Raw genomic sequence first — 27273 nt, 5'->3', positions numbered from 1 at the left:
CCCAGTACATTCCTCTCTACCCCTTTAATTTTATTTTTTAGATATCATCCCTTCATATTCAACTCACACTTGTTTCCTCTGTCTATGTATACTCCTTCTAACTACTCTAATTCTCTGGATTTTTCATCAAGAACACTTGAAAGTCCTCTGTCTCACTGAACATCCATTTTTCCCCTGAAGGAATATACTCAATTTTTCTGGGTAGGTGATTCTTGGTTGTGATCCTATCTCCTTTGCCCTCTGGAATATCATATTCCAAGCCCTCTGATCCTTTAATGTGGAAGCTGCTAAGTCTTGTGTTATCCTGACTGTGGCTCCACCATACTTGAATTGTTTCTTTCTGGCTGCCTGCAATATTTTCTCCTTGACCTGGGAACTCTGGAATTTGTCTACAATATTTCTGGCAGTTTTCATTTGGGGATCTCTTTCAGGAGGTGATCAGTGGATTCTTTCAATTTCTATTTTACCCTCTGGTTCTAGAATATCAGAGCAGTTTTCTTTGATAATTTCTTGAAAAATGATGTCTAGATTCGTTTTTTGATCATGGCTTTCAGGTTGTCCAATAATTTATAAATTATCTCTCCTGGATTTATTTTCCAGCTCAGTTGTTCTTCCTATATTTCACATTGTCTTTTTTTTTCATTCTTTTGGTTTTATTTTATTGTTTCTTGATTTCTCATGAAGTCATTAGCTTCCATTTGCTCCATTCTAATTTTTAAGGAATTATTTTCTTCAGTGAGCTTTTGGACCCCCTTTTCCATTTGGCAGTTCTGCTTTTTAAGGCATTCTTCTCCTCACTTGGCTTTTTCGACCTCTTTTAGCATTTGGCCTAGTCTGTTTTTTAAGGTGTCATTTTCTTCAGTATTTTTTTATTTCTCCTTTACCAAGATGTTGATTCGTTTTTCATTATTTTCTTGCATCACTCTCATTTCTCTTCCCAATTTTTCTCTATTTCTCTTATTTTATTTTCAAAATCCTTTTTGAGCTCTTCTGTGGCCTAAGATCAATTCATATTTTTCCTGGAAGCTTTGGATATAGGAGCTTTGACTTTGTTCTATGAGTGTATGTTTTGATCTTCCTTGTCACCAAAGCAAGATTCTATAGTAAGAGGGTTTTTTTTCATAATTTGTTCATTTCTCAGCCTATTACTTGACTTTTTACCTCTTTGGTAAGGTAGGGTTCTCTGTATGGGGGAGAGGAATGAACTGTCCCAAGCTTCAGGGGTTTTGTGCAGCTGTTTTAAGGGATACTTCTAGGGACCTGTAAGTTTTCAGTTCTTCTGAGGTGGTATGATCTAAAGAGAGGTGTTCACTCCTCTCCTGGCCTGTGCTCTGGTCTATGAGTGACCACAAGCCCTCTTTTCTGCCCTGGAACTATGAGGAGGGTTTCCCCTCTATTGCAGCCACAAGCTCTGGTATGCTATGTGCTCCTCCTCACTCTGGGACTGCCACCCAGGACTATGACCCCAATCTGCCTATGGGCAAAGCAACACAGTCCAGCTAGCAAAGAGTTCCCTATAATCTCCTTCTGACCAGTTGTTCAACTCCTTTACAATTTTTGGGCTGAGAGCTCCAGAAGCAGCTGCTGCCACTGTGGATTCAGTCACTCCAAATATGCGCTCCTGGTTTGCTGGGGCACAGCCTGTGCTGGACTGGTCTCCACTCTCACCCAGGTGCAACTAATCTTTCCTGTCAACTTTCCAAGTTGTCTTTGGCATCTGTGGGCTGAGAGGTCTGGAAACCGCCACTGCTGCCAGGTATTCAGTTGCCAGTGATTCAGTTGACCAGACACCTGATCTGAGTTTGCTGAAACCAGGTCTGTGCTAGAGTGGCCTGTTCTAGGCTGTGCTCCTATCTCACCCTGGTGCAACAGACCTTTCCTGATGACCTTCCAAGTTGTCTTGGGCTGGAAATTTGTTTTGCTCCATCTTTTTACAGATTCTCCTGCTCTAGAATTTGTTTAGAGTAATTTTTAAAGGCATTTGGAGGGGTTTGGGGGGAGCTCAGGTGAGTCCCTGCCTTTACTCTGTCATCTTGGCTTCGCCCTCCTAGCATTTATTTTTTAATATTTTCCAAATTTTATTTTATTTTTAATTTATGGAATAAAACAAGCATTTCCATAATGTATTATAATAGTAATTAAAAAATGCCTATGAAACGACAAATATATTATATATGTATATATGCATATACATATATATGTGTGTGTATGTATTTATAAGAAACTTGCTGTGCCTTTTAAAACTGTCCTATTATGTGCAAGAGATTGTGCTAAGTCCTGGAGGTACAAGGAAAGTCAAAAAACAATCCTCACTGTCAAGTACTTCATAGTCTAATAAGAGAGACAACATGCAAATAACTATCTACAAATAAGATGTATATAGGGTAAATTGAGGATAATCTTAGGTGGAAGACACAAAAGCTAAGGAAGACTAAGAAGACCTTCCTGCAGATAATGGAACTTTAGCTGAAACTTGAAGAAGCTAGGAGGCTGGGATGAAATAGGATCTAAGAGCAGTTAATAAGCTCTAGTGGAAGCAATTTCCCCTCTAGATATTCCCTACATGATGAAATCTCAGGTTCACAGAAAAACAAAAAAAGACAACACCAAGATTAAAAACAAACAAAAAATCCATCTTTATCAAATTATCTACTTTTAGTGAATTAATTAAATGAATGATAGATAAATCCAGTAATCTGAACTTCAGTTTTCCATTCTGATTCAACAGTTGCATATCTGAAGATTATGTAGACTGAATGTGGTAGTTCAGTGCACAGAAGCTGCTTTCTTTAGAAGAGCTACTGTATGGGAATATACACAGCTGTCTAAATACCCAGAAGCTGTCTGGAAGCCCTGAGTGTTACACATTTTTCATTCACATAAAAGATGGAGGCATTCAGAGATGTGACAAAAAAAAAAAAAATGGGGCAACACCACCTGGAAGGTTTAAGGTCTATAAACTTAACAATGAATTATTCATCCCTGTATGTTCTTAAATTCTTCCTTCTGTGCTAGACATAATGATGGTAATCTTCATTTTATGCTACTGTTTTGAAATACCATATGGGAAAGAATGTGGCACAGTAGAAAGAATGGAAATTACTTTGACACAGGATTGATGCCTGACTATTATGTGATTCTTGAAACAGGAAAAATGATAGCTTATGTTGAGAGAAGGTACTATATATGTTTTCATAAAAGAATTAGTCATTTTAACATTTTTAGGTCAAAAATTGGTTCATGGAGTTTCAAAAGGTTGATCATACAATTTGCAAAGCATTCAAACTATTTTTATGAAAAAAAGTATGTAGTACATTCATAATTGCATCCCAAACAGTCACATGAATAATTCTTTTCGCTAGGTTATGCACACCAAAAAGTTGGGAAGACTTTTTAGGAACTCATAATTTATACTTTAACTCATAAGTTTGTTTTTTGAAATATGTTAGTTGTTTCAAGTCCAGTCTCACATTAAAAAAAAAAAAGATTCTGTTTTAGATCAAAGGACTTAGAATTGGAAGGGACCTAAGACATTGTCTCATCTAATTCATTATTCTAGATTAAGGATGAGTTCTATGGAGTCAAAATGACTTCCCCAAGGTCACAAAGCTAGTAGGTATCAAAGGAAGTATTTGAACACGGGTCAAATGATTTCACACCCAACTGTCTCTCTCTCACCTGTGTGTACCTAGAGACATGAGTGCACATACACACAAACAGTAGGGGAGTTTTAATCATTGTGACTGTAGTTTGTGTGGATGTGTTATAGTGTACTAATGCTGAAATCTGGGCTTTTCTATGCATTTTCCTGATGTGAATCTGGAAACAGGGATCTACTAGAGACAGGGACAGACAGATACAAGTGTTGTCACTTGAGGTTTATATATATATATATATCCTTAGCATATTACCTGCAACTACAATAACCACAGCAATGATGATATATTGCATTTCTATAGAATTTCATAATATACAAATTGCTATATCTATATATATGTATGTGTGTGTATATATATGTGTATGTATGTGTGTATATATATATATATATATATATATATATATATATATATATCACTTAATTCATGACTCACAACAACCCTATGCCATAAGAAGAGTAAGTAGGCTTATTCTCCCTTTACAAATGATAAAACTAAATTTCAGAGAAGATAAATGACTTTTCTAATGCCACATAGTTAATAACCGGCCCGGGTGAGACTTGATTTTAGGTCCTTGAACTCCAAATCTAGTGTCCTGTACGCTAGAATATCTTATCTCTTTTATATTCAAAGACCACCTGCACAAACAGTTTGGGGTTTCTGAAGACGAATGATAAATCTGGGGCCAGCATTTACAGAATACTGACTTAACAGCAGTTACTGTCATCTCACAAAGGGCAGGTATATCACCTTTTAAGGAAGGCAGTGGCAAATATATAACAGAACACTCATTCAAATATTGTTTAATAGGAAATGAGCTCTGTAGTAAAATTCACCTTCAATATAGTCCCAAACAAAATCTTTCTATATACATAGATCACAAACTAACTCATAAGTCATGGGAAGCCATTAAGAATAAGAACGACAAGATACATTTATGTGTTAATGTCTGGTTTCCAGTCTTTGCTTGACAACCTTTGATAACAAGTTTTTGGATAAGGAAAAATGACTCCCAAAAGAATGGAACTGCTCATATAAGAATTTTTAAATTAATTTCCATACTCAAATTCTCACATCATGAAAGAATTTGAAATAAAATATCTGTGATTAACTTCTACTGAATGTCAGTATAATGTGGTTACATCTATAAAATGCTGTGCTTAGAATTTGGAAGAACTATGTTCAAATCCAGCTTCTGACTTGTACTACTAGCCATTTAATATTTCTGAGTCACAGTTTCATCACACATAAAGCGAGTGGGTTGGCCTTGATTGCCTATAAGGCCCATTCTAGCTCTAATTCTATAATTCTCTGATTAAAGAAATAACTTGATTGACTAGGATTAAGTATTTAAGGGTCTCCCACCTCAAACTCAACTTGAATAGACTATTTGCTTGGGACCTAAAGATGTCACCATGACATGAGACTCAGGGAAGACTTGACAATAGTTGTCAGTACTTTAAGGAATAGGGACTAAATCCATTCTTTCTGCTTGAGATCTAGGGGAATACTTAAAAATAATTGGTAAAATTGCATAATGGCAATTCATTCTTAACATTAAGAAAATCTTCCAAACCCATGAAGATGTCCAAAAGTGGACTGGGCACCCATGGGTAGCAGTGGGATCCCTGTCACTAAAGTATTTCAAGCAGTCCTTGGAGGATCTGTTGTTGGAAAATGTAAAAAGTATCCTTGATCGGATATGGGTTGGATAAATTTATCTCTGGCATCATTCCCAGCTCTGAAATTCTATGATTCTGTGATTCCTCAAGAGTTTAAGGTCCCATAGAGTTCCAATGACGCCCATTACTTGGCCTCCTGTACTCTACAATCCTGCCAAGCTGGCCTTGTCACATGCAACACTCCTCCCATTTCCATACTTTTATACTAGTTGTGCTAGGGAACAGAGCATTGGGCCTGGAGTCAGGAAGACCTGAGTTCAAATCCAGTCTCAGATACTTTCCAACTATGCTACTTCAGACAAGTCACTGTTTGCCTCAGTTTCTTCAATTGTAAAATGGAGATAATAATAGCATCTACCTCTCAAGGTTGTTGTGAGGGTCAGATGAGATAATATCAGTAAAAAGCATTGATCGCAGTGGCTGTAAACTCCCCCTCACCCCCACTTTGCTCCTTACCACCACCACCAGTTGTTCCACAAGCCTAGAATTTCATGTTCCTTTCTAACACCCCCTCTTCACAGCATCTGTTTCTTCCTTTATCAGGGAGGTCAGGCACCATCTTTTATATGAAGAATTTTCTGACGCACACTATTGCTAGTGTCCTCATTCTTAAACTACTTTTTATTTAACTAATTTGTATATATTTATATTTATTCACTTTACAATTATATGTATTCACATATTCATTTGTTGTCTCCCCCAATTAGATATTATTTTATTCTTTATGCTTAAACACATAGCCCCCATATCACAGTACCTGGTACCTAATAGGCTTTAAGGAATACTTATTGGCCAATATTGTCACTAACCAGTGTTTTCTCTCTTCCCCATCTTCCTATTCCTCCTCCCTTTGCTGTTCCAGAGTGACTATTCGAGTGACACAGAGAGTGAGGACAACTTTCTGATGATGCCTCCACGGGATCATCTGGGCCTCAGTGTTTTCTCCATGCTCTGCTGCTTCTGGCCTTTGGGAATTGCTGCCTTTTACTTGTCCCATGAGGTAATGTAAAAACACAATCATGATACATGGCTCAGTTCTCTTAATTCAATGCACACACCTGATGAAGTTTTTAGCAGTGTAACCTGAAGTGACCTCATTCAACTTGTGTCTGAGGGAAAGGGGGATATGCACTTGTCAGAGCAAAAATCTGGAGAATAGGGCAAAGCAGGTAAGCCCAGGGTAGATGAGGAGTGTGCTTAGGAAATAAAGACTGAATTACTTTTGAGTCTCTTCAACATTTCATCATCCCTTAGCAACTGTAAAAGTCTTCTTTCTTCACTATCTTGCCTTACCCTTTAGAAATATTTCTAAGAGGGCAGCTAGGTGGCACAGTGAATAGAACTCTGGCCTTTGGAGTCTGGAGGACCTGAGTTCAAATCCAGTTTCAGACACTTAACATTTACTAGCTGTGTGACCTTGGGCAAGTCACTTAACCCCCAATCGCCTCACGCCCCCAAAAAAAGGCAAAAAAAGAGAAATATTTCTAAGAACAGGAAAGCTTGATAAATCTTTTTGTGTGTGTGTGTGTGTGTATATACATATATATATATATATATATGTATACATATAATATATATATATATATATATATATTATATATGCACACATGTGTATATACACACACACACACACACACGGACACATATTCATATATATGTACATATATATATATATATATATACATATGTAATCATAATAATTTCATTTATTTACCACTTTAAGATTTGCAAAGTGCTTTACACATGCTATCTAACTTGATCTCATAACAACCCTCTAAGATTACTATACCCCTTTTACAGATGAGTAAACTGGGGCTATGGGGAAGTTGTAACTTTCCCAGAGTGACAATGATACTAAGCACTTGAAGCAAGATATGAATTCAGTTCTTCCTGAATTCTATTCCTCCATCCATTAGGTCACCTAGCTGCACACCTCTGGGCAGTGAAAATAAAGTCATCCTTGGGACAGCTGGTTGGTGCAGTGGATAGAACACCGGCCCTGGAGTCAGGAGGATCTGAGTTCAAATACCTCAGACATAAACCACTCACTAGCTTTGTGACTCTGGTCAAGTCATTTAACCCAAATTGCCTCACCAAAAATAAATAAATAGAATAAAGTCATCCAGTTGCTGAGGGTGATATTAAAATAGCCTCTATTTCTAAATAACTGCTCAGACCCACTAACAGGTACCCAGCTGCGAAGGTAAGAGGTCCCCAATTAGGCAATGTACTGCAGTACAAGAAAGTTGTAATAAAGAAGGCCAAAAATAGTGGTGCATTCAGGTTTTTAAGAAAAAAGGATAAAGGGGTGGGAATCGGCTATGGTCAATAATCCCAGATGCATTGGTTATGGGCAGATCCAGGCCTAATAGGGCAGCTAGGTGATGCCCAGGTGCACAGGACTGGAACTAGAAGCAGGAAGACAACTTCAAATCTTACTTTTGATGCTTACTAGCTATGTGATTCTGGACAAATCCTGTCACCTCTTGAAGTCTCAGTTTCTTCATCTGTAAAACAGGGAAAACAACAACACCTACCTCACAGGGTCCTTGTAAGTATCATATGCCTGAAAGTGCTATATAAATGTTAATTATTATATAGTATGCCCTTCTCTGCCCCTAAAAGATAAAAGAATCACTTGAGGGTAATGACATCTCTATAAGCTAATGCCTTTCTTTTTAATGGATAGCTAGTTTTGTGTGCTGCTTGTTAGGGAGAGACAGGTAGAGATCTCTCCTGTCCCATCCATCTCCCTTTTTCTTCCAGTTGTACAGCATGTCTCCATGGTAGTATGTCTCTTCTTAGTCACCTCAATTTTCTTTTCATTTATTGGCACATAATGATCCAAGAAGCTTTTAGGAGAGAAAGCAAGAGGTGTTTAGCTAGCATTTGTCTTCCCAAAGCTCCCTGCAATTTCCAGGTTAAGTTGTCTCTCTTCTAAGCATTAATGTCTCTATGGCAGGGAGAGGGAGCATTCTAATCTAACACGAAGAGAAACTTTTCAGAGCAAAACAACAATATATCCCACACAACCCAATAATCACCTATCTCCAGAGTTCAGCTTACGTTCTGTTTTTGTTTTTGTTTTTGTTTTTCCCCAGGAGGTAAGGCAAGGGTTAATGAGACACTTTAGAATTTGAGGAGCCTTGGTATTGGAAGCTGACAGGGAGAGACCAGTGATTTGCTTTTCCTTTCATATTCATGACTTCATGTCCATTCCTGGCATTCTCATTCCAGACTGTCTGTCCCTATCAATCCCACATAGGTGTAGGAATGCTGAACACTTTCTGTTGCATTGCTCTTTAAGCAGAGCTGACAGTGACAAACAGGGAATCCCCAGCCTTGAACAGGCTGGCCAGGATTCCCAATGGCCTTCCTTCTGGTTGGAAAAACTGGAGAAGTAGAAACTAGGCACTGATCACAAGAAAGTTACAAAACATTCTCACAAAAAAGCGCAATCCTTCTCCTTATCCTTAGACTAGCAGCCACATCCCCTCACTGCTTAAATTACATTTCAGAGCCTGGATTAGGTTGCTGAGATACTCCAAGTAAGAGTCAAATGTGGCAGCATAAAAGGTGGCAAAAATGGGCTGATGAAGAATAACTTTGCAAGAATTTTGTATATTTTTAGATGCAAATAGCAGCATATTCAATGATGCAACTTAAATCAAATAGGAGCAGTTTGATGGTCTGTAAACCAAATGGAATGCAAATGGAATTTCAAATTACAAAGGACCTAGGTTGATATGTAAAACAAATAGAAGCTGGTGGACTTCCAGTAAAGGCTTAGAAATGTTGTCAAATTTGTTTTTAGAGGAAATTCTTGTTCAGATATAGGTTAGACTTGAAAGTCATTGATGCCCTTTCGAACTCCAAGACTCTGCATTTCTGTGATTCTACATGTGTTTCTATAGTATCCATAGTCTAACAAGAATCTTTCCTCTTACTGCTAGCCTCTAGCCATGCTCCCTGAAGGTGTATATAAAATACTGCAAATGGGAATTTAAGTAGTATGGAGCCTTTAAACTAATAAAAGCTATTATCACTCCCTGAGTTAAAGAATAGTATAAAAATTAGTGCCAAACTAGCAAAAAAAATTTATTACTGATTTTTTATTTTCGTAAGAATCCTTGAGGTAGAAGAAAGGTTATTGAGATTTTCTACCAGGAACACACTGGTCTTTGCAAAAGTATCCCACAATCTTGAATTATTTCTTTTTCATTGAAGAGTTCTCCACTTCCTCTTTGAAGTCATGGATCAGAAAGTGTGGGGGGGGTGTGTGTGCACATGTGTAGGAGTTGCTTCTTTTATATAGTCACGTCACATATCTATTTAAAAGCCTTCAGTGAAACCCTCTTGCCTACTGAAGTCAAGTTGAAATTCCTTTGACTAACATTTCAAACACTTTATAATTTGATCCTACCCATCCTCACTTTCCAGCCTGATCTTCCGTGATCTTCCTCTCATCAGTCAACACAAAAAAATACAGTACCAGAAGGATTTTATCTTTTTTTTTTCCAGTTAGCACTTAAGTAACTCTTTGATATAGCATACATATTGATATATGCTATGTTTCTGTCTTTGGAACACTCATGTTGTCCTTACCCAAGAATTATTGCAAAAAATGTTGGAAAGACATCATTTTGGAGTAATTCCCAATGTGGGGAACTAGACTAGGACATGTCCTAGGGAGTGGCTTGAGATACATTGATGATAAATGACTGGATTAGTGTCATACAGAGAGTATCAAAGGTGAAGTGGGAGCTCAAGTCCTGCTGACTCTATCCCAGCACTCTCCACTATGCCAGGCTGCTTTTCTATAAGAAAATAAGGACCAAGGTACTAACTCCTTTAGGAATATAGCTTTTAAAAATTTTGTTTGTCATATTTTTTTTAATTTTAATGCATTAATATTTAGCCTTAAGTCTAACATATTTCTGGAAGTTTAATACCTTAGATGTTTAGGTGGGTTTTAGTTCTGTCTAAATATAAGTAATAAAAAAATAATCATTTTATATGTCCATGATACATGAATCTTAGATTTTTTTTAAAAATAGGGCTACTAAAATTATACAAATGACCTTCCAGTACCACTAATTATTTTATAAATCAACATTTTCCATGGCACTGCATTAATATCATTATGGTGTAAGAGAAATGTGATGTGCATAAAAGTTTAGTCATTCTTGGAATTAATTTTCTCAAAGACAAAAATCTTCAAACATGAGAGTCATTTGTACATGAATATTCAGCTTATTTCCAAACACAGCAGCACATATGTTTATCTGCCTTATTCCTTTCACAATCTCTAATGACTTTCTTGAATAAGCTATGCCTGCAGTGTAAAGCAGTAAAGAATTTGCAGAGTTTCAGCCCAGCTGTTAGGCTATGTTTATCCAGTTTCTGCCAATAATGAATGAATTGCAGAGACAGAGTCTCTGGGAATTGATTTGAAGGGGAGGGGACCACAGTAAAGAAATAATGTGTATCATACCAAAAGAAAAATTTTAGATTAGCTAGGTGGTGCAGTAGATAGAGCTTTGAACTTGAAATCATGGAGTTTTGAGTTCAATTCTGGTCTCAGACACTTATTGGCTGTATGACCCTGGAAAAATAAATTCACCTCTCTGTATCTCAGCTTCCCAATCGCAAAATGGACATAACTATACCATCTACTTTATATGTTTATTGAGAAGATAAATGATATATTGTGGAAATGCTTTGAAAACCTTTAAACATTATATAAATACTAGCAATTATTCTTATTATTATTTATTTTTGAAACTCATTAAATTAATCTAAATTAAATCCTTCTGTCAAGTGAAGATATTCTGAAATCTAATATCCTCTTAAGTGGAGTAATACACAGCTTGTCACTTGTAAAATCCTAACCAATTCATTCAATTATCTTATCTGTTTCTTCTTCCCTGAGTAGATACTATCTAGTTAGAGCAACTGAATTTATTCAGTTCTCTCATGTGCAGCACATGACTGACTAATTTTTTTTATTTTTTTTCACTGCTTGAGTAGTATTTTCCCAATTACATGTCAAGACAAATTTTAGCATTCATTTTTACAGGATTTTGAATTCCAAATTTTTCTCCCTCCATCCCTTCCCTCCCCTCTTTGTAAAATAGTAGGCAATTTGATATAGGTTATACATATGCTATCATGTAAAACATATTCCCATGTTAGTCACAGTTGTGAAAGAAGAAACAGATCAAAAGGGAAAAAAAACACAAAAAAAGAATAAAGTAAGTGAAAAAAATATGCTTTGATCTTCATTCAGAATCCATCAGTTCTTTATCTGGATATGGATAGCATTTTCCTTTGTGAGCCCTTTGTATTTGCATCTTTGTGTTGCTGAGAAGAGCTGAGTCATTCATAGTTGATCATCACACAGTGTTGCTGACACTGTGTATAATGTTTCCCTGGTTCTGCTCATTTCACTCTGCATTGATTCTTACAAGTCTTTCCAGATTTTTCTGAAATCTTCCTGATTTCTTATTGCACAATCACATTCCACTGCGTTCATATACCACAACTTGTTCAGCCATTCCTCAATGTCTGGGAATCCCCTCTATTTACATTATTTTGCCATCATGAAAAGGGCTACTACAAATATATCTGCACATGTAGGTCTTTCCCTCTTTTTTATGATCTTTTTGAGATACAGATCTAGTAGTGCTACTGTTGGATCAAAGGGTATGCACAGTTTGATTACCCTTTGAGCACAGTTCCAAATTCCCCTCCAGAATGGCTGGATCAGCTCACAACTCCACCAACGGTTTATTAGCATGCCAATTTTTCCATGTCCTCTCCAATATTTATCATTTTCCTTTTTTTGTCATATTAGCCAATCTGATAGATGTTAGATGGTACCCCAGAGTTGTTTTAATTTATATTTCTCTCATCAAAAGTGATTTAGAGCACTTCTTCATATGGCAATAGTTAGCTTTTATTTCTTCATCTGAAAAGTGCTTGTTCATATCCTTTGACCATTTACAAATTGGGGAATGGCTTGTATTCTTGTAAATTTGACTCAGTTCCATATACATTTGAGAAACAAGGCCCTTATCAGACATACTTGTTGTAAAGATTATTTCCCAGCTTTCTGCTTTCCTTCTAATCTTAGTTGCATTAGTTTTGTTTGTGCAAATGCTTTTATAATTTCATGTAATCAAAATAACCTTTTACATTTCATAATGCTCTCTTTTTCTTACTTGGTCAAGGACCTGTAACTCACTTAACTTCTCTTTTAAGAATTTGGATGCTATACCACTTGGTACATATATGTTTAGTATTGATATTGCTTCATTGTCCATAGTACCTTTTAGCAAGATATGGTTTCCTACCTTATCTCTTCTAATTAGATCTATTTTTGCTTTTGCTTTGTCTGAGATCAGGATTTGTGTTTCTTATTTGTTTGTTTATTTTTTAATTTCAGCTGAAGCATAATAGATTCTGCTCCAGCCCCTTAACATTACTCTGTATGTCTCTCTGGTTCAAGTATGTTTCTTGTAAACAGCATATTGCAGGATTCTGCTTCCATTTTATGGAAGAGTTCATCCCATTCACATTCATAGTTATGATTACTAACTGTATTTCCCTCCATCCTATTTTTCCTTCTGTTTGTCATCTCTCTTCTTTCATCCTTTTCCTCTTTGACAGTGTTTCATTTCTGTCTGCCACTCTCTTCTGTCAGTACTTCCCCTCTTTTACTTAATCTCCTCCCCTCCTACTTTCCTGTTAGGTAAGACAGAGTTCTATATTCAGCCGACTGTGTATATTACTCCCTCTTTGAACCAATAATGATGGGAATAAAGTTCAGGTGATGCCCATCACCTATTCTACCATTTTTCCACTCCATTGTAATAGGTTTTTCATACCTCTTCATGTGAAATAATTTACCCCATTCTGCCTCTCCCTTCTGCACCCAATGTACTCCTCTTTCTCATCACTTTATTATTTTATGTCATTTCCTCAAATTCACCTTATACCCATACCCTCTGTCCCTGTATATTCCTTCTACCTGTGTAAATTTTAAGAATTACAAGTATCATCTTCCCATGTAGGGATTTAAACAGTTTAGCTCCATTTAATCCCTTTTGTTTTATTTTCCCTTTTCAGACTTCTCTTGAGTCTTGATATTGGAGATCAAATTTTTATTCAATTCTAGTCTCTACCTTATGAAAGCTTGAAATCCTCCTATTTCATTGAATGACCATTTTTCCCTTGAACTATTATGCTTAATTTCATCAGGTTGGTGATTCTTGGTTGCAGTCCTAGCTCCTTTGCCTTCCAAAATATCATGTTGCAAGCCCCCTGATCCTTTAATGTTACAGCTGCTAAGTCCTGTGTAATCCTGATTATGACTTCCCAATATTTGAATTATTTCTTTCTAGCAGCTTGCAGTATTTTTTCCCTGACCTGATAATTCTGTAATTTGCCTATAATGTTCCTTGGAGTTTTTATTTTGGTATCTCTTTCCTCGGTGATTATTGATTCTTTCAATGCTTACTCTGCCTTTTGGTTCCAGAATATAAGAACAGGTTTCCTTCTTAATTTCTTGAAAAATACTTCCCAGGTCCTACTTTTGATTATGGCTTTCAGATAATCCAGATATTTTGAGATTATGTCTACTGGATCTATCTTCCAGTTCACTTGTTTTTCCAGTGAGGTGTGGGGAGAATTGAAGGAGGCAGACCAACCAGCAGGTTACAATAGTCTAGGTGTGACAAGACAAGGGTTTGCAATAAAGTGGTGGCAGTATCAGAGAAGAAATGGTATATACAAAATGTGTTACAGAGGAGAAATTAACAGGCCTGGTTAGCAGATTGGATATGGGAGTAAGAGACTGTGAGAAATCTTGTACATGAAGTTGATTTTTTTTCATGCTATGAGCTTTGCATTTATTCCTATTGAATTTTGTCTTATTATTAGCCTAATGCCCTAGCCAGCTAGGATTTTTTCAGATCCTATCATCCATTGTATTAGTTTCTTTTATGTAATTTTGTCATCTTCAAAGCTTCCCTGAAACTGAGCTATGTCTACACAGTGACAAAACATCCAGTACGTTTACTTACTTAGCCAGTTGATTCAGTACAAAAACCAGTCAGACTAAATTAACCACCCTCTGAAAGATGAAAACTTGGGGGGGGGTTTAAGTTTTTATTTCCTCCCCCCTCCTTATTTTCATATCAGATCAATTACCTAGGTCTATTGGTTCCACTTAAATACCACCTCTCACCTCTACCTTTTCTTTGCAGGTCCCATTGCCAAAATAGTAACAAGGATCTCATTACCATTTGTCTGAATTATTGTAATAGCCTACTTAGAGGTTTTCCCTCCTCTAGTCCCCATCTCCTCCAATCCATCCTTATCATGGAACTGCTGGATAAATTTTCCTTATGCATAGTTAACTCTTGTGGTCAGAAACTTTCAGTAGCTCCCTGTTGCCTACTGAGTAAATTTTAAATTTCTTATTCAGTCATTCAAAGACTTTTATAGCTGATGCCACCCTGTCTTTACAGCTTATCTTATACTTTCCTTCAGTCACTCAGTGCTCCAGACAAAGGTTACTACTCCCAGTCTCCCAAAAATACCCTGTGCTTTTCCTAACCCATGCTTTTCTTCATATTAAGTTTTCTCTTCTCTATCTGTTTAATTTCTACTCATTCTTTTAAAATCCGCTCAAAAACCCACCTCTACAATAATGCCTTAACATTATCCTCTCTGCAGTAATGGCTATCTCTCTCAGGCTTTACATAATAATTTATTTTTTACAGTTACTATGTATTATTTGATATTGTCTTCACAGTTAATCTGCTTGTGTCTGCTACTGAATAGTAGGTTCTGTGGGGACTGATGACATATGCATGTCCAGTTTTCAATGGGATTTCACTTCTGATTCTTACTAAACTACTGGTCTTCATTGTTTCAATTGTTTACAAAAATTATAAAATAAAAATTGACCACTCAGCTAGCATTACACATCAAACCAAGTAAAATTTTGCCAGGATCCAAGCAAATCCATAGCTCTGCGGAAGAAAAAGAACAATAATAGCTCAGACCCCAGAAATCCAACAGTTATTAAAACACCATTTAACACTTAGCCATTATTCAGTGTCAGAATGAGCCTATATTCCAATCTTTCTTTATTATTTGGTATTTATTTGGAGACTATTCATTATTTAAAATATACGTCTCCTCTAGTGTCTAGAATAGTGTTCTGCAAATAATAAATATTTACCCAATTCAATTAAAGGACAGGGGAAGCTGTCTACTTACTAGTCATGCACACTCACAACTAGTGTCCCCACTTTAAAAAGAAAATTAATGGATACAAGGAACCCATTCTACTAAATTCCTAATTGAATATTTAGCTGTGGCATAGAGGTGACCTTGTATTGTCAAGGTTCTGCTTGCTGAGTGGAAGTTGTGGTGGGTATTGATTGCAAACGTTTCCAATATAGGTCTAGGGATGGACTGTGCAGTACCAGCCTAACTTTGGAGGAGCTCATCACAAGAAGGTTGATCTTCATGGAGGAGAGGAATACAGCAACTGATCAAAACTTGAGCCTGGAAAAAATGAGAACACTTTGGTAAAAGGAATGCCCACACTAATAAAATGATGGATTTTCTAAAATAATGAGCACTTAGAAAATAGTGACAATATTTATATATCATTTTGTTTCCCTACACATCCATATTCACTACCTCATTTAAACCTCACCATAACCATTATGAGATAGTTTTATATCTCTATTTAATAGATGAGGAAACTGAGCTTTTAAGTGAATGTCATGGTGTAATGTGGACAAAATTTGAACTGGTGTCCCTAGCCTGACCCCATGAATTTTTCAGTCCTGCTCTTAGTCTGGTCTGCTGACCAAAACCCAAACATGACAGACTTTTAGAAACTGAATTGAAGAATGGCCCTTTCATTGCTTGTAGTTTTATGATTATAGATATCCTACCAGCAACCTCAGGTCCTGGAGTCGATGTGAAATAAAGAAAAACAGAAGATTAGATCCCAACCCTTGCTATTAAAGTCTAGATTACAAACCCAACTCTGACTCAAGGCTATTTCATTCCACGGAGAGTCCACAGCTTGTGATTTTCCCTGTAATAAAGCACAAGCTCATAGATAAGCAACATGGCATAGTGAATTGAGTATTGGCCTAGATGTCAACAAAACTTGTGTTCCCATCTTACCTCTAACATTTATTAACTACAAGAGCATAGAAGATTGGTTGTTACAGTTTGTTTGTTTTTTTTTAAATCACTAGAGATCGTTTCTCTCATCTGTAAAAGGAAATGATAGTAGCTACATGGTTTGTCTCATATTGTTGGTAAGAGAATGAAATAGGCTAATATATGCAAAATATTTTGTAGACCTTAAAGATCTACATAAATGTCAGTTATTATTATTTCATATTTTTATCCTCAGTCACTGAATAGTTGTTTGTGTATGTAGATACTTAAATATGTCTTAAATTGAATTAAATGACAGATACAGATTAAAACATTCACTCTCTATTACAACCATTCCATAACAGTCCCATTTTACTGGTAGGAAAACTGAAGTACTTGCCAGAGGCCACACAGAAAAAGTGGTAAATCAGATCAAGTGATAAGAGTTGGGCCTGGATGGGCTATTATATTGTGATGTTTATTTTTTTTTCTTATCAAATTTGTCTTTCTGCAATAGAGTAGGAAAACAAGCTAGAACTTAGTCTATTTAGTACAATTGTTGCACAGATACTGTCTGCCCACAGAAACTGTCTATATTTAAACATTTAATATTCCTTGATTTAATTCCTTTTCATAGAAGGCAATTCTCCATTGCTGCTTTCTTTTGTTAACTGCAAATTGTAGCAATAATTAAATGAGAAAAGTATATTAGGAGCCAGATTATATTTTATCTGAATTCAGCCTGCCATCCAAATTATGTAAACTAGAAGACAAAGAAAATCTATTTGTAGTACAGAAGGCTGAGAAAACCAAGAATTCAACTAAGGGCACTAGAATAAGTCAAGATATTGCAATCAAAATTCTTGTTCATTTAACATTGTCAGAGTAGGTCAATACAAACCTTTTCCCATAAAATAGAAAGGTTTTGCCTTGTGTAAATTGATGATTATTGTAAAACTTGTTGCAGTTTTTCAGCAAAAAACAAAGGGTCTTCCAAATTAAGAGTTGGCTTCTAAAATAAGAATGGTAAGGAGAAATAAGAGGCTTTGATCGCAGATCAAATGTAACCCCCGAGCTCCATTCCAGGCCACATGAAGTTCTAACATTTTCCACTCAATATCCTGGACATTACCTTTTAATTTACAAAAAGAAAGAAAGAAAGAAAGAAAGAAAGAAAGAAAGAAAGAAAGAAAGAAAGAAAGAAAGAAAGAAAGAAAGAAAGAAAGAAAGAAAGAAAGAAAGAAAGAAAGAAAGAAAGAAAGAAAGAAAGAAAAAGAAAGAAAGAAAGAAATGTGCATATATATGTGTGTGTGTGTGTGTGTGTGTGTGTGTGTATACACATATATATGTATAACATTTAGTTTTTTTTGTGTGTGTGTGTGTGTATACACATATATATGTATAACATTTAGTTTTTTTAAAGTTTTGAGCTCTAAATTCTCTTCCTTCCTCCCATCCTTCCCCTACCCATTGAGAAGGCAAAAAATATGATATCAATTATGCATGTGAAATAATGCAAAATATATTTCCATATTAGCCATGTTGCAAAAAAAAAAAAGCAAGGAAAATTAAGGACATGAAAAATTGTGCTTCAATATGCACTCAGACTCCATCATTTCTCTCTCTGGAGGTGGATAAACATTTTTCATCATAAATCCTCCAGTATTGTTGGGCATATCCAAATGAAACTGAGATAGGTTATCACAGTTGAGAAGATTAATATTAGCATCAAAGTCACTAACCATGAACAATTAGCACAATACTGACTAAAGAAAAGGTGGCAAACCACTTAATAGCCTACTATACTTCAATCCTCAATTTCATATTTATAGGCCCTTGGAATGAAATTGTTAGAAGCAACCTCAGAAGTAATCAAGTCTAACTTACTGTTGTGTGCATTTCCTTCACAGCAACCTTTATAAGTAGCCAATCAGCCTCTTTTCAATACTTCCAATGACATGGAACTTATTCACCTATAAATCAGTCCATCTCATTTTTTCAGTTTTCATTGCAAGGTCTTCTCTCATATTATTTTCTCATTGTCCCATCTGTGTATATCTTACCTTCTCAACTATATTGCACGTCCTTTGAGTTTTCTTTGCCTTTTTTCCTGTCTTTCACATTGACTAACACAATGCAGAGTCTACACTACATGCTTTTAACAAATGCTTATTGTTTACTTTCTCTCCTTTGTGGTATTCAATTAATTCTTATGCAAATATTTTAGGGCTGTAACACATTACCAACCAAGAATCATACAAGAGAAGTGATGTGACTGGGAAATATGTATGTTGTCAACTCATGTGGTGAGAATGAGGGGTAGCTGATGGACAGTCTGAATGTTCCAGGGGCATCTATCTATATATTGTCAAGAGAAATAGAAAAATGGATCCCTTCTAGAGGATTTATTGGAGAGTATGCATAAGAGTCACATAGAAGGACAAAATATAACTGAGTCATTGTCTGGATAATTGGAGGATATACTCACATTAGGAATATCACAAACTCATCACAGGATAAAGTATACAGTCAGAAAATTATAATATAAATCCCAAGGCCTCTTATCTAGTTTTGCATTATAATGGCACCTCACATAATTCCTCACAGTGGAAAAAATGTTTCCTTCACTTTTCAGTCTCCATTAAATCTTGATATCATTAAGATAACAGTCTAGAAGGCTGATGGGATAATATTATGGGGTGATATTTTCTTCCTAAATTTTCCTTTCTCCACTGGAGTAGCAGAATGAGTCAAATGCTGTCCATCCTGCCCCCTTCCAACCGTGCTAGTTTCATGCTTTCCAAGTTTCTCTGATAAGGGTGAAAGCAGGGTGTGGGGAAGAGGAGGGGCATAATTATGGATTTCTCAAGTCTAAAAAACCTGCCACTCAGCCAGCCCCAATAGCACAAATGAGCGACATGTCGCCTGTTCCAAACGGAGACAAACATGTGCCTCCTCCATCATTAGCCAGGCTGCTCATGATTAATTGGCTGAGATGGGTGAGCAAAATGCTTATCAGTGCCCACGCTCCAGCACCTACATGGCAGTCCTTGCTTGCTTCTGCTCCCTCCCCCAGGGTTACTGTTTCCCAAGCAAGGACTATTTTCCCCTGGCTACCAAACAGACAGTCCCACTTCTTTTTGACTAAGTTTCTTCAGTAATGTTAGCTGAGGCTGGTGAGAGACTTAAAGTTAATGAGGGAACAAGCTCAAAGTCCACGCAGCCTGGCCAGGGCTCAGGCCCTTGCCCCCACTTTTCAGGCTTGTGAGATGAGGTTGAACAGACTGTTTTCCCCTGTGGAGAAACATGGAGCTGGTAAAAACAATTTGAGAAAAGCCAGAGGCTAGTTATGCAGAGAGTGTTTATGCCTGGCTCGGTATTATGGACTCATGAGAATAAACCCTGTGAGTGTGTGTGTGTGAGAGAGAGTGTGTGTATGTAGCCTTCCTTTAGCACCTGCCTAAGTGACATAGCCCACCTTCCAATTTCCTGTTGTACATAAGATATACTGATGGCAGTCTCTAAGCCCATTGTGCTATTATCCTCAGGATATCCCTAGATTAGGTGTTCTTAACTTTTTTCTATGTCACAAACTTTTGGCAATTTAGTGAATCATATGGACCCTTTCTCAAAATAATGCTTGTTGACTACATTTCTTTTTTTTTATTTGAACCCCAAAATGTTTATTTCATGAAAGGCCAAACTATAACATTTTAAAATAAGACTTATTCATTATTACCAAAATAGAACAAAGTGACACAATCAGAATTAAATTTTGATAGAAAGTCACCTTTGACATGATTTATATTAAATAACAGAAACCTAAATGCAACCAGATATCTTTGTCTTACATGTCATTTCTGTTTCCTTGCCTTTATAAACAGAATTGATTTTCTTGCATCTATGTAGTATAGAGATAGTAACAGATTTTGGAGTCGGAGGAGTCAAGTTCAAAGCCTCCTCTACTTGGAGGTGTGATAGAGTAGAAAGATATTGTCGCCTTTGTTGTCAGAGAATCTGGGTTCAAATCCTATTTTACAATGAAAAAACCATTGTCTTTGGAGTCAGAGGACTTTAGTTCAAATCTTGGCTTTATAACTTAATTTCTCTGTGAGATTGGGTAAATTACTTAATGTGTCTGGGCCTCAGTTTCCACTACTGATGCATTAGTTAATTTCTAAGATTCTTTCTATCCAGTACAGTGTCTGTGATCCTACAACTTCCTATGAAAACTTGTCATTTTTCTCATATAAAATGAAAGAGTTGAACTAGATAAAAGTCAAGTCTCCTTCAAGCTGTATATTCTATAAATTTTCAGACAGGATTTGAACTCAGGTCTTCCTAATTGCAAAATCAGGACAAATCTGTCTCTCACATTTGCTTAAGTGTATGACCTTGTGCAAGTCACTTAACCTCTATGTGAAATGAGGGAGTTGGACTCAGACTTTAAGTTCCCTTCGAAATCTAAATTGGTGATCATATTATGCCTTGTACCTCTTTGCTACTAGATGGACTCATTGTTAGAGCTTATGACTCTAACACACCAATTATTCCCTCTTCTCCACTATTCAGAACTCCAATTATTAACATAGCAGAAAGCTAAGGAACAAAACTTAGTTTCTTGTTTTCTAATACTATAGGAAAACTTCTTTTTATAAGAGAGTAAAATTCTACCAATCACCTACTTTCAAAAGAGAATCTTAATTTTACAAGGTTGACTATGTTTATAATGAAAGGAAATGTCAAATTTCATTTAGAGGTTAGTGAAAATAAATATATTTTTCCCCATCCAAGTTCATAGACCCCAGGTTAAAATCCCCCACGCTAGATGAATCGTATCTCTTCCCATTTCCTCTTTCTCATTAGTGTTCGTTCTTTCCCTTTCATTCATATTCTAGATTCCCTCCTCCAGATCACCTCGAAAAAAATCTTGCCCTTAATCACTCCACCTAAAGAATGTGGAATCCCAGATCCCTAAGCCCCATTTGGGACTAGCTATAATGTCTCAGAAAGAGATATGGCTGTGATGCATAAGAGATGTGCTTGGTCATTTGTCTAGTGGTAAAGGCTTAATTTGGGAAAGGGGAATACAAATTTTCATTGTTAGTTTTTCAAATTTTCTGGTATAATGTTAAGTATGTGATTTGCTATGTTGACAATCCTTCTTTATATGAAATTAATGAACACCACAAACACTCGTCTATGTTCTTCTCTGAGAGATATTTCTTGAAAAATGTAAATTTATATGGTTGCTGAAGCATCTGTATGATATATCAATCTAATTCTCAGATGGAGCCATGTTATTGTTCTGGAGATCCCTCCAGTGATGCAAATAGCACCCCAATCATGCTTGCTACTTTCATGTATCACTCTTGTCCATGCCCTGTCATATATTCATCATATAGGATTCCTGAAAGTGCTTGAAGCCATCCTTGTTTTTTCATGACACTGTAGGGATACCAGTGGAGCTCTCTTCTTGCAGTCTTTCTTTCTTGGCACTTGGCAAGCCTAGCTTCTTTTTGTGTCATATAATTCCTAGATGACCTCTTTGGCTCCTCCTCTTCGCTGGAGGTCCTTATTAATTATATATTACAAGCACACATGCTCCAGAACTCTCAATTGCTTTTTGATGGATATTCTTTTTTAAATTCCTTAGAGACTCATATATTCCATGTTTTGGTGCATGATAGCAATGTTGGTAAAATATTAGTATTAAAAAGACAGGTATATGCTGTTGTGCAAAGTATGAGGTCATTAAAAGAGCTTTACAATTTCCTAAAAGAGAATTTAGCCCACTTTCCTCTTCCAGCCTAAAGCTACCCCAAATTCATTGTTCATTCATACTGCTGATTCCAGAATATGTCATGATGGAGACGTTCCATAGGGGGTACAAACAAATATATGTTGAAATCTGAGCAATAGACACTCTTCATCCATGTAGACTTTCCTGCATAGATAGGCCAGATTCCTTTGAGAAATTATAAATGTCTTCCAGGAGGCCCCACAATTTCCTGGGGCTTGATGCAATCAGCATAATGTTATCTACACACAGTAGCATTTAGAGGAAAGGTATCAAAGTTAACAATAGGCTAAGCATCCAGCAAAATTCCCAAGTGCCAGTTGAACTAGATAAAATGTAATTAGAAAACGCTTAATAAAGTAAATTAAAATACAATATAATACAATTAATGTTACCTTGTGGTTTTCTATGTCAATGTATGGCCTAAAAGCATCCATTTCTATTTGAGTTTGACAGCACTGATCTAGAGGACCTCTTCATCCTTAAGGGATCCCTCTTCAACCTCTGGCATCACAGTGGGAAATAACTTTGGTGAACATACATTTCTGTGTTTTATTTCTTGCCTGATATTTATTATTGTCATTCTCTGTTCCAAAGAATTATTAATGATGTTGATATATGGATAAGAAAAGTCATTCTTAAAACCTGTTAGAAAGTATTTTGATCTACAGAATCAAATTCTTTCCCATAACTAACAAATAGTAAGCCCAAGGATTTTATATTCTTCAAATCTTTCAGTTAATTATGAAATGGTAGATGCATAGCCCTTATTTAAAATAGAGGTCCCAGGAAGAAATCTCCAATTGAAGAAGTGAAAAAACTTCCATTGTAATACTAGAGAGTCAGAAGCAGAGTCAGGAGAGAAATGAATTTTGACTGTTCTGGGCCTTTTTTCAAAATGAAGGCTCTGGGAGGAATTTGCCACAGGTAGAAAAGAGCTGAAGGAGTAGAGGTGTGGTCCAGGAACTTAAAAAAATATTGTTTTAAAATTTATATATCAACACTAACTACAGTGGTGAGATAGGTATTTCTTACCCTCAATCTCCCACCAATGCCTTTTGTTTTCATGATGCTTTGACCTTTCTGAAACACATCCATGCCCATGAGATGGAGTAAGAGCAGATATTATCCCAATTTGACAGATGATAAAAGCAAGGAGAGTTCCTGCCCAAGGACATATAGCCAGTTACTGAGAAAACCAAGATACCACCCCAAATCTCTTAACCTCTAGTAACATACTCTTTCCACTAAACTGTACCTGCTACATGAAAATATTTAGAAACACCACAGTGGAACTTAGTTGCTTTGAATTAAGTCCTTTATCTACAGGACTGCATTTCTGCAATAGTGCTATGATCAAGACATTAGCTGTTTTGCAAAGATGTATAATCAGGCTTTCTATAGCTAATATGGTATAATAGATTGCTACACCTGAAATCTGAAAGATTGGGGTTCAAAACTTGTCTCTGACACCAGCCTTGTGAATGTGGGCAAATCAATTAACATCTCTCAGCATTAATTTCTATGTTTATAAAACAGAATTAATAATATGTGCTATACCTCCCTGAAAAGTGTTGTTGTAACACAAATGTAATAACACACATAAAGTGCTTTGAAAACTTTCTAATACCATATAAATTACGTTGATTATTACCTACCACCATGTATGTATGCTCAGGGACAGCTAGGTGATTCAAGGGATAGATCACCAGCCCTGGAGTCAGAAAGACCTGAGTTCAAACCTGGCCCCAGACACTTACTAGCTGTGTGACCCTGTTTGCCGCAGTTTCCTTATCTGTAAAATGAACTAGAGAAGGAAATGGCAAATCACTCCAGTATCTTTCCAAGAAAACCCCAACTGGGGTCATGAAGTGGGATATGACTGAACAACAATAACAACAACAAATGCATATCTTTTTTTTTCCAAAAACCATGTGATATATTTGAGTATTATTTACAGAACTTCATCAGTTTAATAAAATCATTTCTTTTCATCATTTGAACAATGAAAATATTTTATAGGTTTGAAAGCTTTTAGGGTGGAGCTTTGGTAATCAATCCATTCTTTAAGTCCAAGTTGAAATAATTGTTCTCTAAAAACCTCTTTATATAAAGTTCACATACAAGACTCTTCAGAGCTAAGCAATTTCATTTCAAATGTCTACAGAATTATTATGACTGTCTCAAGGCCCAGTTGGCTCCAGCCTTCAACTGTTGATAGTTCTATTTCTTTTCCCAACTAATTGAGCACTGATTCTGCTTCTCTTATATTTCAGTTCTTTAGAGAAAGACTTCCTATGGAGCAAATATTCTGAAATGAAGTGACTAATTCTGTCCCGGAATAACAAGCAAAAAAGGCCTTCACACTACAGTGCAGATGAGAAGAGTTCAGATTATTGCATGAGCATTTGCCACATGTACACCAAATTTCTGGGAAGGGAGATTTTAAAGGTTTTTAAAGAGAGAGGACATTGTTACTTAAAACTTTCTAGATTGATGCCAAAGGGAAGTCATCAGAGCTAATGTCAGAACAAATTAGAAAACATTCATCTAAAAATTACTGCATGCAATGCACTAAGCTAGGCATTGTATGAACTCCAAAATATAATCCTTATACCTAAAAAGTTTATAATTGAACTGAGGACACAAGACACAAACATGAAGTGATTAAATAATAAAGGACTGAAAAATCTAAGTCAACAACAGAAGAAATGGCACCAGATAGAACATATTTACATACAAACAAAATTCATTCTAGGAATTTAGAACTGTTCATGAACATATTAGGCTACGGTCATCAGGGAAGGTTTTTTAAATTAACTTTTAATCATTAAATATGTATTATTTTCTCCTTACTTTTGCTCACCCCACTGAGAAAAAAGGAGAAAAACAAAGCATTTATAATAAATGAACATAGTCTCAAGCAAAACAAATGAACATACTGGCCATATTTAAAAATATATCTCATCCTTCATATTAGTCCATCACCTCTGTGTCTGGATATGAACAGCATTCTTCATCATGAGGCTTCTGAAATCATCATGATTTATCAGAATCTTGAGTTTTTCAAAATTGTTCATTTTTACAATACTGAAGTTACACTGCAGTGTTATGGGCAATCATTTTTTTGTCGCACTATGTTATGAAAATGCTTGTTTTATTCCATCAATTAAGTTATGTCAGCGCAAACAAGTATTCCCAGACTTTTTTGAAACCATTTCCTTCATAATTTCTTACTGTACAATATTATTCCATTCCATTCATATGCCTTAATTTGTTCAGTCATTCCCTGATCTGTGGGTATCCCTTTAGTTTCCAATTATTTGCCACCACAAAAATGAATTGTTATATTTTTGTACTCTGCATCCTTTTATTCTTTGTTTAATCTCTTTGGTATATAGACCCAGTGATGTATTATGGGTCGAAGGCTAGTTTTTCTATTACTATGTCAAAAGAAGTAGTGACAAGGGGTATCTTTGTTTTACTCATGAATTTACTGGAAATGATACTAGTTCATCTCTGTTACATAATGCTAACTCTTCCTTTCAGATAAATAGCTTGTACCATGTTAAGGAAAGATCCCCTTATTTGTATGTTTTCTAGTGTTTTTAATAGGTATGGGAGTTACATTTTGCCAAAAGCTTTTTCTGCACCTAGTAATAAAATCACCTGATTTTTGTTGTCTTATTAATATGGTCAATTATATTTGTTGTTTTCCTAGTATTAAACCAACCCTACATTTCTGGTATAAATCAAGCCTAGTTTCATGTAAGATAATTATGATATGTTGTTCTGACTGCTTTGCTAATATTTATTGGTTTTCACGGTAATATTCATTAAGGATATTGAGCTACAGTTTTCTCTCTTTTGCCTTTGCCTGGTTTAGGTATCCATATTTTCACCATAAAAGGAATTTGGTAGAATCCCTTCTTCAGTCATTTGTGCAACCATATTATATAACGTTGGAATTTTTGAAATTTGAATGTTCAGTAGAATTTGCTTATTTATCCATCTGGTCCAAGTGTTCTTTACCCTCCGAGAGTTCATTGATGCCTTATTCAATTTCCTTTTTCTTAAATTCTGTTAAGTTATCTATCTCTTATTCTGTTTATTTTATCTAAGGGCAGCTAAGTGACACAGTGATTAGAGTTTTGGGCCTGAAGTCAGGAAGACATCTTCCTGAGTTCAAATCTTATTTCAGACACTTACTAGCTGGGTCATCCTGGGCAAGTCACTTAACCATATTTGCCTCAGTTTCCTCATCTGGAAAATGAGCTGGAGAAGGAAATGGCAAAGAACTCCAGTATCTTTGCCAAGAAAACTCCAAATAGGATCTCAAAAAGTTGGACGGGACTGAAAACCTTCTGACCAACAATTATTTTTTCTGGGTATTTTATGGGTTTTTTTGTAAATATTTGTCAATTTCATTTAAGCTTTGAGTTTTATTAGCACATAGTTAGAGAAAAGAATTACCAGTAATATCCTTCATTATTTTTCTTCATTTGTTACAAGTCCTCTATTTTCATTAAATATTTGTAATGATTTTTGAGATGTATTTTCTATTCCATATTTCCCACTACAAACTGAACATCTTTATGTGAATGTCCTACCAGGATCTCAAATTAAAAATGTCTAAAACCATCTCATTATGTTTTGCCTAAAAATTTTGATCCTGTTTTCAAATTTCCTATTTCAGAAATTCTGCTATTTTCTTACTCATCCACATTTACAAACATGGAGTTACCTTCTATATTTCCCTTATGTCCCATGCCCAATCAGCTGACAAGTCTTGTCAGTTTAATGTCCACAGTTGTATATATCTCTTTGTCTGTCTCTTTGCTACAAGCCTAAATTGGGCCTTCATTACATCTTGCTTGAACTATTTCTACAATGACCAGTCTAGTCTATCATCCTTAAGTCTTTCCCTTTTGCCATTCAT

The 27273-nt window shown here is 36.0% G+C and overlaps 1 protein-coding gene across 4 annotated transcripts in view; it reads left to right on the top strand.

Annotated features, from left to right (window-relative positions):
- Nucleotides 1–27273, top strand: part of SYNDIG1 (synapse differentiation inducing 1) — a 297200-nt gene that overhangs the window by 168424 nt on the left and 101503 nt on the right. For 3 of the 4 annotated variants that reach the window (XM_078149688.1, XM_020987183.2, XM_078149689.1), the window contains exon 3: nucleotides 6201–6338. In XM_078149688.1, coding sequence (XP_078005814.1) covers nucleotides 6201–6338 — 138 coding nt within the window. Of the gene's footprint in view, nucleotides 1–6200; nucleotides 6339–15813; nucleotides 16505–27273 lie in introns of those variants that run through there. The other variant, XM_078149690.1, reaches the window with a different exon arrangement.

The sequence above is a fragment of the Phascolarctos cinereus genome, unplaced genomic scaffold (genome assembly GCF_003287225.1).
Source record: "Phascolarctos cinereus isolate Bilbo 61053 unplaced genomic scaffold, phaCin_HiC Scaffold_2;HRSCAF=192, whole genome shotgun sequence".
Lineage (NCBI taxonomy): Eukaryota > Metazoa > Chordata > Mammalia > Diprotodontia > Phascolarctidae > Phascolarctos > Phascolarctos cinereus.
The sequence above is the reverse complement of the archived record's forward strand: the minus strand, read 5'-3'. Positions and strand labels throughout refer to the sequence as shown.